At 35.0% G+C, this 17,036-nt stretch overlaps 1 protein-coding gene across 1 annotated transcript; it reads left to right on the plus strand.

Annotated features, from left to right (window-relative positions):
• Window positions 1-14,086: 14,086 nt before the first annotated feature.
• On the plus strand, window positions 14,087-16,791 carry LOC123545570 (uncharacterized). Its single transcript, XM_045331898.2, has 2 exons — window positions 14,087-15,119; window positions 16,341-16,791. The coding sequence occupies exons 1-2, from the start codon at window positions 14,295-14,297 to the stop codon at window positions 16,665-16,667; spliced, it is 1,152 nt and encodes a 383-aa protein (XP_045187833.2). The 5' UTR covers window positions 14,087-14,294; the 3' UTR covers window positions 16,668-16,791.
• The last annotated feature ends 245 nt before the right edge of the window (window positions 16,792-17,036 follow it).

Consider the following 17,036-nt stretch of genomic DNA (forward strand, 5'->3'; position numbering starts at 1 on the left):
ACAAGGCAGTATGGTTATTTCTGTAGTCTTTATGTCCTTTCGGAAAATGTCCTCATTCTTGAGATGAATGATGAAGAACATATCAATATTATTGTAATGAAATTTATTTCAGATGAAATGGTATGGAAATGTTTTACTACAAACCTTTGAAGCAGTTTCTTATTTTCAATCGGTTGATATTTCAGCTCATTGAAAGAAACAGAAATACAAAAGAGATTTTAACTAATTTTAAGTTTAAAAGCGAGTTTGACCCAGAAAGATATATTGTTATCAACAGTTGTTCGTAAAGGATGACACAAAATACGTACGCTCGGCCACTCCGTAATATCTGAGAAAATGGATCCGGCTTTATCTTCAAACACTGCTTCTGAAGAATCCACGGTCACGTTATTCAGTTTGCAAGAACGCCCCTTTCTATGAAAGTCGAATGATTTACAACTTTTGAAGTTGAAGCAGTGTCTTACACAGTCGTGATGGCCATTCACGTCCGGTTCTAGAATTCCATATCCAATCAATCTTTTATTCAGATTTTTCTTATTTAACTGAAAACTCTTACACGTGTCTTTTGTGTAAGTATCACCGCAGTCGCACAGAATAGCACATAGCATTAAAACGAACAGTTTTAGAAATATTCCTAACATTTTAGACAACCCTACGTCTGTTTTATTACGACGGTAATGTTCAGTCAATATTTTATCAGCGTTGTTCTATCCAGTTGGCACTAACAGCTTTCTGCAAAGTGACTTTATGCATACTGGTTCTTGAATTCTGAAACTCCTCCTCCTGTTCAATACTTTGACTGTATTACCACACACGCGAGAGTCAAGTATCCAGTTCAATTCCAGCTTTCGATATTAAATCAATAGCTTATATATGAAGAAATCTGATTGTTTGTCAAGAGAAATATTAAAGATTTCGATGTTGCACGAAAGTTAATTGCAGAAAGTTTCCATATACATTTATTGACATATTTATATTTCATGATTTTTAATGGTATTGTCACAGGGCTAAATAGATAAGCAATCCCGGCATAGGTTCTTACTCTTTATTGTTCCGTACTTAATAACATGAAATTAGCAATTATGATTTAATAAAGATAAAATAATACAAAATTGCACAAACAATAATTTATGCATTGGGTAAAGAAATACAAAATACAATAATAATGAACAATATATCGCAACTATTTCTTACCACAGCGTCTGGTAAATTAACTGAAGATTATTAAATAAATTCAAAATAATTTGAATTTGTAGTCAAGATTTTTCAACCTTACTTTTAAGAGTATAAAGTCTGTTCTGAGGGACGAAAGAATTTGGCGGTCAAAAATGCAAAGAGTTTTAAAAGGACAGACCAATGTATTTCTTTCTCTCATTCTATCTCTCATTCAAATGTGTAAGACAAACAAGACGACTGGACAAACATGACAAGTGTTCACAAAACTGCACAGACAAACACACGGATGAATTGCCTCGGGAACTTCCGTTAATATCCGTGATATAACGTACATTACCGAGGATCCCCGATTCAATAAAACAGAAAACGATACTACATAATAAAAACCTAACGGATTTTTTTTTGCGCAAGGGTTAACTCTGGAAAAGACTAAATGCACGGCGCACGTTAGTATTAAGGATAAAATAGTCTCTGTGACAGTATAATAACAAGCCAATTCATTGATGCAAGCATCAAAGACGCCGCCAAGTGTTGTGTCTGAAGTACATTTATTGCAATATGAGAAATCACCTAATCATTACTTTATTAGTCTGACTGGCTACAAGTTATCAACATTAGCACATAAAACAATATATGTTATAAACTGTTTAAAACATGAAGAATAAACATGATAGAAAAGTTTTACCATGCAATACAAATCCTCTACCTGCAATGACATTAACATTGCGAGTAGGTTGTCCCTTTACATACAAAATTAAAGTAATTATTTCACTAACTAAGGTCATCTCCTGTGAAAAGTTCTTATATGCAGGAGCGTGTGTATGAAGTTTCACAGAAATGCAGTTTGTTGGGAAATGAAGAAATGTTGAAATTATTTCAAAGTTGTGGTTCACAGAAACCATTATTTTTATTATCATGTCATGTAATGAGTGTTTTCTATTTACTGATGAAGTTTTATGGACCTTAGTCACCTACATTATAGGTTTCAGAATGCAGATTATACACAGCAATTTACTGTTTCCCTTGACAAAAACAATCAAAAATTTTGTCCAAGAAAAGAATGATATAACATAAATAATCTCTATATTGCCCCTATTCACAAAGCATGAATCTTTCTTATATACTTTTGAATATCATAGAATTCATTTTTTTTTTTTCGGACGAACGATAAACTTGAAATCCTCGTTGAACTGTAAGGTTACTAGGAGTATGTCAGAGTCTAGTTCAAATCTAATATTACAAGAAATTTAGAAAGCATAATAACCCACTGCCAAAGTGTAGAAAATATTTCAATGAAAATGTTGTTGTTTTTTTTTTTGTTTTTTGTTGTTGTCAAGAATGGACAAATACAAAAACTATCTATTAAATTAAAAAGAAAAAAGAAAAAAAAGAAGCAAGTAACAAGATATATTAAAACCAGAGCATTTGACTAGTCATATAAGATCTATGAACATATAAATTCAACAAGGAATTCTGAAATTACATCACTGTACCTATCAAGACAAAAAGGTTAAAAATAAGTTAACAGCGGCACTTCCTTCGTTCATTTCAACATATCTATGCTTATTGATTCCTTTATTTACTTTGTAAATACGTTTTTTTTTTTCAAGGAATTTTTATGCAGGCAATTGTAATTTTCCATAACTTTTTTTTTTAATATTCTCTTCGAAGTTGTAAAATACACGAACGCTCCCTTGTCCAGGCGATTCACGCTTTACAGTATGGTATATCTGCGGTGTGTTCTATTTATAGAAAATGAGATAGGTAAGTAGGTCATGCTAAAAATAGAAATAGAAAACTTTACTTACAGAGTAACCTCCCTTATCAATAAATCGGATCAACATTTTTGACGAAATTGTAAATAAAAAAAATATGTTCTGCTCTACAAATAAGGAGAGGAAAGACAGATAGCATTGTTTTAAATCACATAATAAGTTGCATTACATATATTTTTTATGTTTTCTTTTTGCCATTTTTTGTTTATTCACTAAAATGTATTGTGCAATATCGTTGATCCTTTTACAAACTATTCACTGCGTTCAGTTTATCACTCCGAAACTATTCATTACCATCTTTACAGGGTCCGAAATAAAAGTGTATCCCATATACTCGACACCGCCTTCAGGGCGGCGTCGAATAATAACAACAATAATAATGCTCTTTTTTACCATTTCTCCTACATAAATTTGAACAAAACGATATTCATTTACGGATTTTCCGTAGCAGATTAAGGTAGACATGAAACATGATAATGGTAAATCGCATACATACCTATCATGTCGATATTTGTATCAAGACAGTATTTGCGGTCAAAAACGATTGTGCCAAATCTAAACACAACGTGTCAAGTTCGACCAAGGTAGCTAGTATAATGCAGCGGTTTTTGAAGAGTTTAATATGCATTCTTTTCACAGTAATAAACTGACGATCATATGTCTTAGTAATGATTTGTTAGCAACATCATCTAGGATCTGACACGAATAATAAAATGTTTAACAGGACGGTATGTAGTTTTAGCTATTCGCGGGTCTATTAAACTGACATGTTCTTGTGGATATGTTTAAGATATTGGATTACGAATACTCGGAAATCCCGAAAATAAGCCGCGGCTTATTTTAAATTTTCGTATGGATTTGGTGGCTTATTATCGAGACCGGCTTATTTTTGAGTCCGGAGAATTTTTGAGTACATATATTCAGTAACGATTTAAAAAACGGCGTATTTCCGAGTACTACTGAAATACTAAAGATACGGATGACATGTGTTTGCTTTTTAGTAAAACATCGATGTCGGTAAATACTTATAATTCTGACATATCAGTTTTGTAATAATTTGTTACAATTTCTTATTGAAAATAATCCGATGCTAACAGATAATTACCGATTAAAAGTTTTGTCCAACCTAACAAACAAATACACCTATGATTTAATCGCCCAACCAGTATGAATAACTTACTCAATACGTGATAATACTGCATTGTGTAATAAAGACCGGTCATTTTAATAAATAGAACTGATGTTCTTATTGAAAATAGTCCGATGCTAACAGATAATTACCGATTAAAAGTTTTGTCCAACTTAACAAACAAATACACCTATGATTTAATCGCCCAACCAGTATGAATAACTTACTCAATACGTCATAATACTGCATTTTGTAATAAAGACCGGTCATTTTAATGAATAGAACTGATCTGACTGAGACAGGAATTTTATTGCTTTTAAAGTTTTAAATTGTTCAGAGTTTTTAAAATCAGCACAATTTGAATTGTTAAAGTGTTTTGTATTCCAGAGTATGTTTTATCATTATTACATTTGGAAATAAGTCTGCTATGTAGACGTTGTAACTTTTGCTATCTTAATACAAATAATGTCCTACCAAAGTCATTGATAACATTACTGATACAAAAAAAAGGAACGGCTTATTTTTGAGTGCAGCTAATTTATGAGCCCTTTTTGCCTGTAGTGAAATGGTGGCTTATTTTCGACACCGGCTAATTTTCAAAACCGGCCTATTTTCGGGTTTTCAGGGTATTATAACAGAGAACAAAGAAACAGGCTGCAATACTGCGCGGAAGTTTCCGAATTAGAAAGTTTAAGTTTTGACATTATAGAAAACTAGGCACACTTTTTGAACGATAAAGAAAAATTCCAAGTCACCAGAAACAGACAAAATATGGAAATAGCTATATATAATAAAAACCGGTAAAATATTCTCTTTTGAAACAAAATGATGTGATTGTTTTCTTAGTTAGATCATTTTCATTCCATTTAGATGTGTTTTGAAGCTGAAATTGAGAAATCATTGATCTCCACATTTTTTCATCCTTTTGGCAGCGAGCTCACCTCTTCCAACTTTGCTGAGTCAACATATGTTTCCTTGACCATCGTAAAACAAATTAGAATTCATTTCTGATTTAATAAAACAAGGGCCTTTTGACATCTCAGGGCGAACTCTTTTAATCTTTAGTAATAATAATTAAAGTGCAGAGAAGTAGTATAGGGATCGGTTTGGGGCCAGGAGTGCGCATGCGTGAGAATGACGTCATGCACAGCGCCCATTTTGAATTCTATTTTTAGAATGACATCATCTTTCTGTTTTAAGAATGACTTCACAATGTTATAAATAGAAACGGTCATTTTAAAGGCCTAGATTTTGGCAGTGGGCCAAGGGATTTCTGTCTCCACCAACACAGTTGGGGGCTAATGACCATCACAGTATGGTTCCAATAAACAAGGGTCAATGTTTATTAGAGAGTCAGTCTACCTTACAAGTGTATCAATTAGTGAGAAGGGGAAACAATGTAATTTATTTTAAATTTATATATAATTGATAACTTTTAAAGTTATACCAGTGTTGTTTTTGGCATTTCTATGTAAAGAAAAATATTTGTTGATCAAACACAATAATAAGCTAATCAGAAACTTATTTTTCACAATAATGAAATAATGATAAACTAACTTAAAGAAATATGCCAGTTTTTATTTTTTCAAAGTCTGTCTGGAGAATTGTGATATTTCAGAAAACTGTGACTTTCACTCATCTAAAGCTAGCAACATACTGTAAATAACATTTGTCTAAAATTGAAAACAGTATGTGCATTTCAAAGTTACAAAGCAAAGCATGAAAAAGTAACTTTTGGCAACATACTGAAAATGAAAATTCATTATAGATGGAACACAATAATTTCAAGTTTTTAAGTTCAAATAATGTTGATTACATGAATACAAGAAACCCAGTTTCCAATTAGAAAAATATTGTTTGTCAGCATAAAGAACTCATGAAGTTTTCAGTATACTTGTGTTTTATTATCATTATTATTTTCAATATTATTATTATTATTATTATTATTTTGTTGGGTTTAACGTCGCACCGACACATGATAGGTCATATGGCGACTTTCCAGCTTTATGGTGGAGGAAGACCCCAGGTGCCCCTCCGTGCATTATTTCATCACGAGCGGGTACCTGGGTAGAACCACCGACCTTCCAGCTGGATGGCTTCCTCACATGAAGAATTCAACGCCCCGAGTGAGGCTCGAACTTCAATATTATTACTATATATATAATCATCCTTTATGTAATATAATAATAATAATAATAATTATGATTATGATGATGATGATTATTATTATAACATTAAAGTAATAGTTATTATATCATCTATATAATATCAAAATAATAATTAATATTAATATTATCATTCCACATTCACTGAAGAAAAATTAATTTCTATCAAGTCCACTGCACACATCTTCATGGTCTAGTTGGGGTCCCTGCTGTGCTAATTGCCCTCTAATCAGTTAAGGTTACATAATCGCTGATAAGCAGCAGATAAGATGGTAGTTGTATTTTGGATTTGGGGGGGGACACTTATATAGTAGTGAATCTAGGCCTTTAAATCTATTTTAAGACTGTCATACTGAAAAGGATTTTATGTTCTATGAATAGAAAATGTCTCCCAGAAGTATACGGAGCTGATTCGTATACCTATCTAGGGCGTGGTCGCGCACATTGACGGTCAGGTGCTCAGCCCTAGACGGGGAGATAGCATGAAAACAAAATATTACAAGAAAATCAAATAGAATATTAATTATATTTAACCATATAAATCCATCTCAGACCTAAATGAATAAATGCATGATTTTAAAATCAAAACAGATTATATTAAAAAGCAAAGAACATTACTAATCTAAAGTAAAATATGTATCACTTTTAAATAAAAAACATAAAGCTTTATTTATGATAGCTACGTTAGAAGTAACGTTAACTGAAAATAAAAGGCTACTTTTTTGCTCACGATGTTTCCTCCTAGGCGTCCTCTAAGTAAATGACCATGGATCTGTTTTAACAAGAGGTCATTCAAATGAACTCATAGTCTAATTTTAGAATGAACTTTCGACGTCGGTGCAACTATTATTATGTACTGTATACTCATAGCGATGATCATTAATCAAACAAGTCTTTGATGGTTGAGCTTTGATATTCATGCGTAAATCTATACCAGATGAAAAAGTCATTAAATTCTCCATTTGTCCCTCAGGCGTGATATGCACTTACTGCCCCTCTGAGTCCATGTGGCAAACTCATTATCTTTTTCGGAAAAGCGCTGAAGCGTGACAGTGCACTTTCTGCCTCTCTGAGTCCATGTGGCAAACTCATTAAGTTTCCTGACTTGGAATTCGCGCGTGACAAAGTACTCGATGCCTATCGGAGCAAGTATGGGGAAAACACATTAAATTTCCCGACTTGGAACTCGAGGGTTAGTGCCTCTTTCATACCATCAATAATATGATGTTAAAGAAGATTTTGATAGTTTTTTCAATGACCGGTAAGGTACATTTAAAAAGGCTGCTTAAAAATCATCAAAAATAAGACGTTTAAGGGTCCATTTTTACATTTTGGTAATCAGACATTTTTGAAAAGCCTATAGGTGCACTTTACCGTAACCTACGTGCCAACCGGAAATGAAGTCATTAAATTTCAGAGTCATCGTAAAGGCTCGGGACCGGTACCGTTAGAAAAATCTTTTCGGGTAGGTTCGGAAAATATGTACTATTATGGGTCTATCTCCATCCGTTTTCTAAATATTGAGGTTAAAACTGGAATCATTCATCCGGAAACACCCGGCTTCACGCCTTTATTATTAAAGATAACCTAGGCATGTTGGGTATCTAACCAAAGGTCTCGACGAGTACTGTAAGTCGGTATACTCAAACAGGAAGTAAAATCAATCATGCGTAAAATTCACATTTTCTGCGTGTTCCTAGACTCGAACCTGCTCAAGTGAGGTATCGTTGGAAAGGTCTCGTCATGATGATTCGGAAAATGTATACTTTGATAATCATATTTTCAAAAGGGACCGAATAATGAGCTAAAATCACCCAAGAGTTAAAACCTGGCTAACTCCTTCATAATTGAACTAAAGCTAGGCATGTAGGGTATCAAATGAAAGTTCAAGATAAGTACTATAAGGAAATAAACTTAAATTGGAAGTCAAATCACTCATGCGTAAAATAAGCTTACCTGATCCTTCCACTTTGATATCCAAAATGACAGTGAATGAATTCACAGGGTGAAGTATAATAAATATAGCCAAAGTAATGTTCTGATTAGCCATGCTCTGATTGGCTAGCTATATGACGCATTCTGATTGGTTCAAATGATTTATTCCTCAAAGAAAGGTTAGCTTACATGTTAAAACTTGTCAGTTATTTGTGCGATAGTTTGGTTCAAAGCTATTCCAAACTGGAATGTCTGTTTTTAACAAGCCAATCAGAATTAATAGGAATGACCATTTTACTAAAAATACACCAAATGAAAAGTATATAACAGCGCGTTCGCCAGAAAAAAATGATTCTGACCTCAGAACTGAAATCATGGAAAATAGCTCGGGAGTATTCGAGAATATGGTGAATCCTTTCGCTGCTGACCTAAAGGCAGTGTGTCCAGTACATCACAAAGTATGGATTTATGAAGCGCATTTTAGTAAAAAGCATCTTGGGATTTCCACAGACACTTTTGTAGAATTATTTACAGCCTATATAAGAAACAGGACGAATTTAAATGTAGATTTCTCCATCATCATTCTGATGATCCATATAGGGACATGTGGGACAGTTTGCCTGACGGCCATTGTTTGGTGGATATGGAGTGTGCATTACGCGACTTTCTGGAAGCTAAAGGGTGTTTATATGTTAAGTACAATGACATAACAAAAACAAGAATTGAATTCGATATGAATTACTCTATATGGATATATATATGCTCCGACAATACATGAGCAAATATCATCCGAAAATAGAACTCAAGTGGTGCGAACATAGTTTGCAACCAAATTCCTATTGCCCCTGTAACATCAGTACGGAAACTGAAGGACCCGAAAATATCTACATAGATGTACTTACTATGCTCTGTGATCATCATGCAAACAGAAAATGGTAGATAAGAGCATTTTAAAGCGTGTCTGACTTGAACTTGTTGCTGAATTGTGTTGATCAATTACACGAAATTTATACGAAAGACAGACTAAAGAGACATGGATGATGGATGTGTTACCATTGGATCTCTGTGGAAAAATATTTTCCGACTGTGTAGAAAGACCGTACATACCGTTATATTACATGTTGGACTATGAGCCATATAAAATGGCTCTTGGCAAAATAACAGCATAAAAACTTCCCAACGGATGCATAAAACAGTGGTTAAAGCAAAAGAGCGTTTTTATATCTTTTAAAGACACTTTGATCGACATGATTCTTTTTTTAATAAGATAAATTTGAATATTGAGGCGATCAGTGAAAATGACTGGATGACTTATATTCCTGAGAACGAGGAAATAGCGCTTTATGTCAACGATGTGATACGAGGTGGTGGCCAAGAATTTCAATACGATTGGTTTCCAGTCCAAGAGAAGAATAATAAACATGATTTAATTTTACTTACGAAATCTGTAGATATCACTGATGCAATTCTTCATTTAGAATTGCGAGAGACGCTTACTGAGAAGCATGATATCACTTTGTGAAAACGATGTTGAATAAATAAAATAAAATTAACAAATATGTTGTTTTATTTGTGTGCACCACCACGCCTACCAACGCTTCATCATATATTTCTGTCAACTCAAATTCAAATGTACAGGTTATAAATAATAAAGACATATTGTTCTTTCAATCTTATATTGCCAAAACTTGTATCACTAAATACAGACTACATGTATCAACTAGTATAAGACAAAATAAAGTCATCATTCAACTTCTTGCAATGCACATCAAACGGTTTTAAAATGTCCTTCATTTTTCGTCCAGAACATCGGTTCATAATGTAATATACACAATATAGCCCGAATATGTTTGAATCTGTATCCTGTATTTGACTGAAGTTCATCCAATAACGCTTCTTTAACACAAGGTCAAAATGAACTTTGTAGTGGTCTGGTCTATTACCTAATGAATCGAAAAATTCGTCGGGTCCTCTCTTAGGAAAATAAAAGGCAACCCAATGTTTTCCTGATCCCTGGCTCGTGTCTGTATTTGAAATGATGTATTGTCCCCTACGGGTTTGAAGTTGATCCGCAGCACATATTGGCACAGGGTACTCTTCTAACATTTCCTCGAGCTCATAGTTATTCATTTTAAAATGTATAGGTGTTATTATCCATAGTATCTTGGGTCATGCTTTCGCGATATTTCTTACGTCGTTGGATGTCTAAATCATGACTCATAGTTGTGTCCATTTTATCCCTATGCCGCTTCAGATCACTATGCTTTTGTGACCGTCTTATTTCCGACCTAGCAATATCAACCGCATGGGCTACGGCTGTCACAAGTTTTACTAGGGGGAGATCTTCCCCTTTTTGTTCTTGTTTCATTGCTTCCCTTTCGTGTTCTTCTTTTAATTCAGTCATTTTTTAAAGATGAGCACCGCTACCTACTATAAAACGACCCTTATGATCTGGTCTTACGTATCCATCCCTCAAGTCTTTGAAGTGTTGATACCATTTTTCAGGGTTCGGTACATACGGTACCCATTTTTCTTGTTTATAATAATATACTTCAATGGAACCCATTTTGGCGTGTTGAAAGGTAAAGCAAGCCAATCCTTCTTACAGCGTTCATTCATCATCATCCGATTCTTGATCGTCATCACTTTCTTTATTATCCTCCATTGAATATTCTTCTTTGCTTTTATAATCGGGCCACAACTCATCAAATAGGTCTTTTCTAAGCGCAACGGCTTGCCGAATAGATTCTTTGACAGTCATGTCGTGCTGACTTTTTAATTTCTTAGCCGACTGTAGAATCTGCTGCTGAGTAGGATCGTTTTGTAACTCATAAAAGTCAATTAGAAATCGGGCATAATTTTGTCTCAGTCTCTTTCTTAGTTGAGGCAATTTGTCATCAACAGTGCGACGGTAAGCTTCTTCAAAAGAGAGCCCTTGTTCTGTAGAGTTGCTAACTTTAGCTCTAAATTGTTTTTTAATAGATTGTCTGAGAGGATCCTGAAAACGCTTATCCCATATCTCACGACGTGATCGCTCTTGAAGTCTTCTATAATCTCAACTTTTCTACGTTTACCAGGAGGTCCCTTCAACAAAGGTCGTTTCTGTGTAAAGCTGGTGTAATTATTCCTTTTTTCTATTTCATCATCATCATCATCACCATCATCATTATCCTCCTCCTTAACATAAGCATTATCCTCCCCCTCAACTTCATCAATATCCTTTTCATCATTTTTGACAGATAAGTTTCCTTCACCATCGTAAAAGTCTTCTGGTTTATATTCACCATCTGTTAGTTTTGTCTGTTTTGGATTGTTTGCCTCGAAAATGTTATCGCGTAAACGGTGTTGTTTTGGTGTGCTCGATTTAAGGTCTATTACCAAATAACCGTGCGGTCTTGATGTCGCTTGTTCAAACCATTTTATAAAGATGTTACTGCCAATGAAGCTACTTGCTGTCTATCAATAGGGTTATTAAATAGCACCAGATACTGCGTATTCAAAGCGATATCTCTGCAGGCTTTACCTTGAGGGAACAAATTTTGGGTGAGATATACGACAGATATGTTCCTATGGTGACTGCCCTTGGTAAAGAGATCAGCAATTCTTTGATCGCATTTAGCTTCAGTCATCAAGTCGTCAAAGACCAACAAGTTCCTTTGATTAACATTTATTTATTGGGAATCATTCAAGTAGTCTGGAATACCGTGTACAAATTCGACCCCGGGGATTTCACGCTGAAGTTCATCGTACAAAGGTTGCCATTGTCCAAAACGCCATATGATACGCTGAGGCCGAGGTCTAACGTGATTTGATAATAGCAATTTTCTTGTCCATTCAGTTTTTCCACTACCACTTGGTCCTGAAACGACCATAGAAAATGGATGTTGAAACGTCGTCTCTCTTGAGATGTCCCACGTTTGTAATGGCGGTGAAAAACCGCCAGTGGCTTCGTCATTTCCGTGGACATAACGTTGATGTCTCCGCGTGTTGTCAGTCCTAGAGAATGACTAATGGCAAACAGGACACTGATGCATTTGTGAAACAGATTTAAGTTGCATATCTTTGATTAAAAAGACACTGCTTTCTCGCATGAGTGATTTGACTTCCGGTTAAAGTTTATTGCCTAATAGTACTTATCGAGACCTTTGGTTAGATACCCTACATGTCTAGCTTTTGTTCAATTAGGAAGGAGTTAGCCGGCATTTAACGCTTGAGTGATTTCGGCTCATTATTCGGTCCCTTTTGAAAATATGATTATCAAAGTATACATCTTCCGAATCATCATGACGAGACCTTTCCAACGATACCTCATTTGAGCAGGTTCGAGTCTAGGAACACACAGAAAATGTGAATTTTACGCATGATTGATTTCACTTCCGTTTTGAGTAATTCGACCTATAGTACTCGTCGAGACCTTCGGTTAGATACCCAACATGCCTAGGTTATCGTAATAATAAAGGCGTGAAGCCGGGTGTTTCTGGATGAATGATTCCAGTTTTAACCTCAATATCTGGAAAACGGATAGAGATAGACACATACTGGTACATATTTTCCAAGCCTACTCGAAACGATCTTTCTAACGGTACCGGTACCGAGCCTGTACGATGACTTTGAAATTTAATTACTTCATTTCCGGTTGGCACCTAGGTTACGGTAAAGTGCACCCTATAGGCTTTTCAAAAATGTCTGATACCCTCGGACATCTTCCTATTCAGATATCAAATAAAAACTGACCTAGGGCTAGACTTCTGAAATAGCATAATAAAGATAGTTAAATACCCTTTCTTGATACATTCGAACGGATTTTACAAGTTTGTTAACAAAAATACGGTGGTATGTTTAGGACATGCAATAATTTTTTTTAGGATTAAATTATCTTGAGCGATCAACATCTTATCTCGTGCGCACGACATCTTATCTTGAGCGATCAACATCTTATCTCGAGCGATCAACATATTATCTTGAGCGATCAACATCTTATTTCGTGCGCACGACATCTTATCTTGAGCGATCAACATCTTATCTCGTGCGCACGACATCTTATCTTGAGCGATCAACATCTTATCTCGAGCGATCAACATATTATCTTGAGCGATCAACATATTATCTTGAGCGATCAACATCTTATCTCGAGCGATCAACATATTATCTTGAGCGATCAACATCTTATCTCGAGCGATCAGCATATAATCTCGAGCGATCAACATATTATCTTGAGCGATCAAGATCTTATCTCGAGCGATCAACATATTATCTTGAGCGATCAACATCTTATCTCGAGCGATCAACATCTTATCTCGTGCGCACGACATCTTATCTTGAGCTAGCAACATCTTATCTTGAGCGATCAACATCTTATCTCGTGCGCACGACATCTTATCTTGAGCGATCAACATCTTATCTCGAGCGATCAACATATTATCTTGAGCGATCAACATATTATCTTGAGCGTTCAACATCTTATCTCGAGCGATCAACATCTTATTTCGAGAGATCAACATGTTATCTCGAGAGATCAACATGTTATCTTGAGCGATCAACATCTTATCTCGAGCGATCAACATATTATCTCGAGCGATCAACATATTATCTTGAGCGATCAAGATCTTATCTCGAGCGATCAACATATTATCTTGAGCGATCAACATCTTATCTCGAGCGATCAACATCTTATCTCGTGCGCACGACCTCTTTTCTTGAGCTAGCAACATCTTATCTTGAGCGATCAACATTTTATCTCGTGCGCACGACATCTTATCTTGAGCGATCAACATCTTATCTCGAGCGATCAACATATTATCTTGAGCGATCAACATCTTACCTCGTGTGCACGACATCTTATCTCGAGCGATCAACATATCATCTTGAGCGATCAACATATTATCTTGAGCGATCAACATCTTATCTCGAGCGATCAACATATTATCTTGAGCGATCAACATCTTATCTCGATCGATCAACATCTTATTTCGTTCGCACGACATCTTATCTCGAGCGATCAACATCTTATCTCGTGCGCACGACATCTTATCTTGATCGCTCGACATCTTTTTCTAACATGTTTTGTTTTGTCATATTGTGTGCGATGCTCATGCCGAACAGCCTTTCTGTGAAATGGAAATTGATGAAATTATATGCCAGTGCTACAACTTTGGTTTAAAACAAAAAGAGATTGTATCAGTTTTATCATGTCAGTTTGGCTACACAATTTCCATTCGACACTTAAGAAGAATTCTTAGCCGACTGAATCTATGTCGTCGTAATCGAACAGACATCATCATTGTTGCAAATTTTATTGCTGACAACTTGAAATTTTCAGGACAGCAGCATGGATACCGCTTAATGCATTTAAAATGCTCACTTTCCGGCCTCTCTATCGGTATGCATGACGTTAGAAATCTTCTTAAGATACTAGACCCAGAAGGAGTAGATTTACGTCGACGAAAACGACTTGTCCGGCGAAGATACTATTCTAAAGGACCTAACTTTATGTGGCATATTGATTCTTACGATAAGTTAAAACCATACGGAATAGCTATCAACGGGTGTATTGACGGATTTTCAAGATATATATTGTGGTTAGAGGCCAACTATACAGCAAGTGATCCAAGAGTAGTAGGCGCTTACTTTGTGTCTGCTGTTGAAAACCTAGGAGGATGCCCAGAATACATGCGAGGAGATAGAGGCACTGAAAATGTTGTTGTGGCTCAGCTGCAGACTTTCTTTCACGAAACATTTAACCCTGCAAACACAACTGAACACTTTAGGTATGGTCGAAGCACAGCAAATCAGAGAATCGAAAACTGGTGGTGTTTCCTGAGGAGGCAATGCACAGAATTTTGGATATCCTTTTTTCAAATGCTCAAACGAGATGGATTATTCAACGGAAATCTACTAGAGCTGGAAATAATGCGGTTTGTCTTTATGGAAATCATCCAAGTAAGAACATTAAGTCTCATGAAATCTCATAACAATACATTATTTAAGTACATGTATAAGACAAATATGCTGATTGGATTGTACGTTTATAATTTTCTTTTATATGATAAAATGCTCTTCTTTCACAAGATTTCAAATTTAGAATTGTAATATCAAATATCAGCGATTAAGGCAACTTTTGTAATATAACAAATCTTCCTGTAAGATTGATTTTTACGTTATGTTCCCTTTTTTCAATTAAATGTGGTTTTCTTGATAAAGCATTGGTTGCATTAAAACTAGAGCTGACAGTAAAGGTGATGGATGTACAGACTATATGTATATAGTGTGTTAACAAAAACACATTGACAAAGTCCCATAACTGTGCAGAATATTTTTCTGAAAGAACCTAGCATGTACCATGCACAACTTTGGTTAATACTGATCACTTGCTATTATTATTTATATAATGCTATTTGCGTTTAAAGAGCGGACAGGTTAAAACTAAAGGCCACATGTGTCTTCAGAATGGTATTTAATTCTTCGACGCCGCCAGGATTAGTCATTTGAAGATATCTGTTCATAAAGAGTATTAAGGATGTAACTCTTCTCTTTGGTTTATGAAACAAGTTATATCCACCCGGTCCCTACACTAGCTGCCATCAGTTTCGCTCAGCTGATCTCCCCAACAGTAGAGAGCTTTTGTACTGAAATTGCTTTCAAACTATCCATAAGTCATAAGTATTTTTCATAAATATGCCCCTTTTCCATTTTTCATCGCTTTCATATGTAAGCTATTATTTATTGGAATTAATTCAACATAGTCGATCATGGAAAGGTTTTGTATTTATTTATCTTTTTTTTTTGTCGGAGAACGGTTTTTTTTTTGTTTATTTTTTTTTTTTTGACGGATGACATAACGTTTATTTTACAGATACATGTAGATAGAAACTCGCAAAAACTGCCTTGTGCACGTGAACATAAAGAAATGAAAAGTATTTATGTTTAAACTAAGCAAAAATAATGGAAAGACTCCTCTTTAATAGGTTGTTTATAAACCTCATGATTCCCGAAAATATATGTAAAGCACAAAGAGATTTTACACCTAACCAAAAAAGGCACGTGTCGTTTATGTCATACTCACTCGACTGTCTTTAACACTTGGAGCGCAGCACAGAAATTTTGAAATGTTTAACACATGCGCATACTTGTACAGTTTTGAAAATGTATTGTTATTTACAGAACGATCTTGACGAGATTAAAATGCTGTGGAACTTGCACCCAATAAGGAGAACAAACAATGATCAATTGGCTTACGGGCGTCCTGTGATGATGTTTACATCACCTGAAGAGTATGGTGTATATGACTACATACGTCCGGTTCCTTGTCATTACCTACAAGAGTGCAAGGAAGAATGTACATTTAAGGATAACGTCTTTTGTGACGTAGATGTAAATGAAATGTGTATACTTCTGATGCAAGAACATGGATGGCAAAAAGCAAACGATGCAATTTCCGGTCGCGAACTGTACGAAAGGTTAAGAAGAAGGCTTCAAACTGTCGTGTGATAACAAGTTATTATCAGAGACAGTGTAGCCATTGATTTTGTGAAATGGCTTCGGTGCATAAGCACATGATACATGATTGTAACAAATACGTTTATTATTTTATATGGCAGATATGAAAATATGGTATTTAGGTCATACTAAAACATATTTTGGTTACCGTACAGTGTCGATGCTGCAGGCTTATTTAATAAAAAGAAATATGGATAAACGACACTTGGAGTAATTATCAACTAATGTTACCATTGTTTGATGTATCCATCATTTGAATATTATTTTAATAAATAGTACTGTTGTTTTGAAAAAAAAAGCAGTCAAGTTTTCAATAAACAATTTGAGGCTTTGAATGCCATTTATAGTGTTTTAAGGGAT

This window comes from Mercenaria mercenaria, chromosome 6 (assembly GCF_021730395.1).
Source record: "Mercenaria mercenaria strain notata chromosome 6, MADL_Memer_1, whole genome shotgun sequence".
Taxonomy (NCBI): Eukaryota; Metazoa; Mollusca; class Bivalvia; order Venerida; family Veneridae; genus Mercenaria; species Mercenaria mercenaria.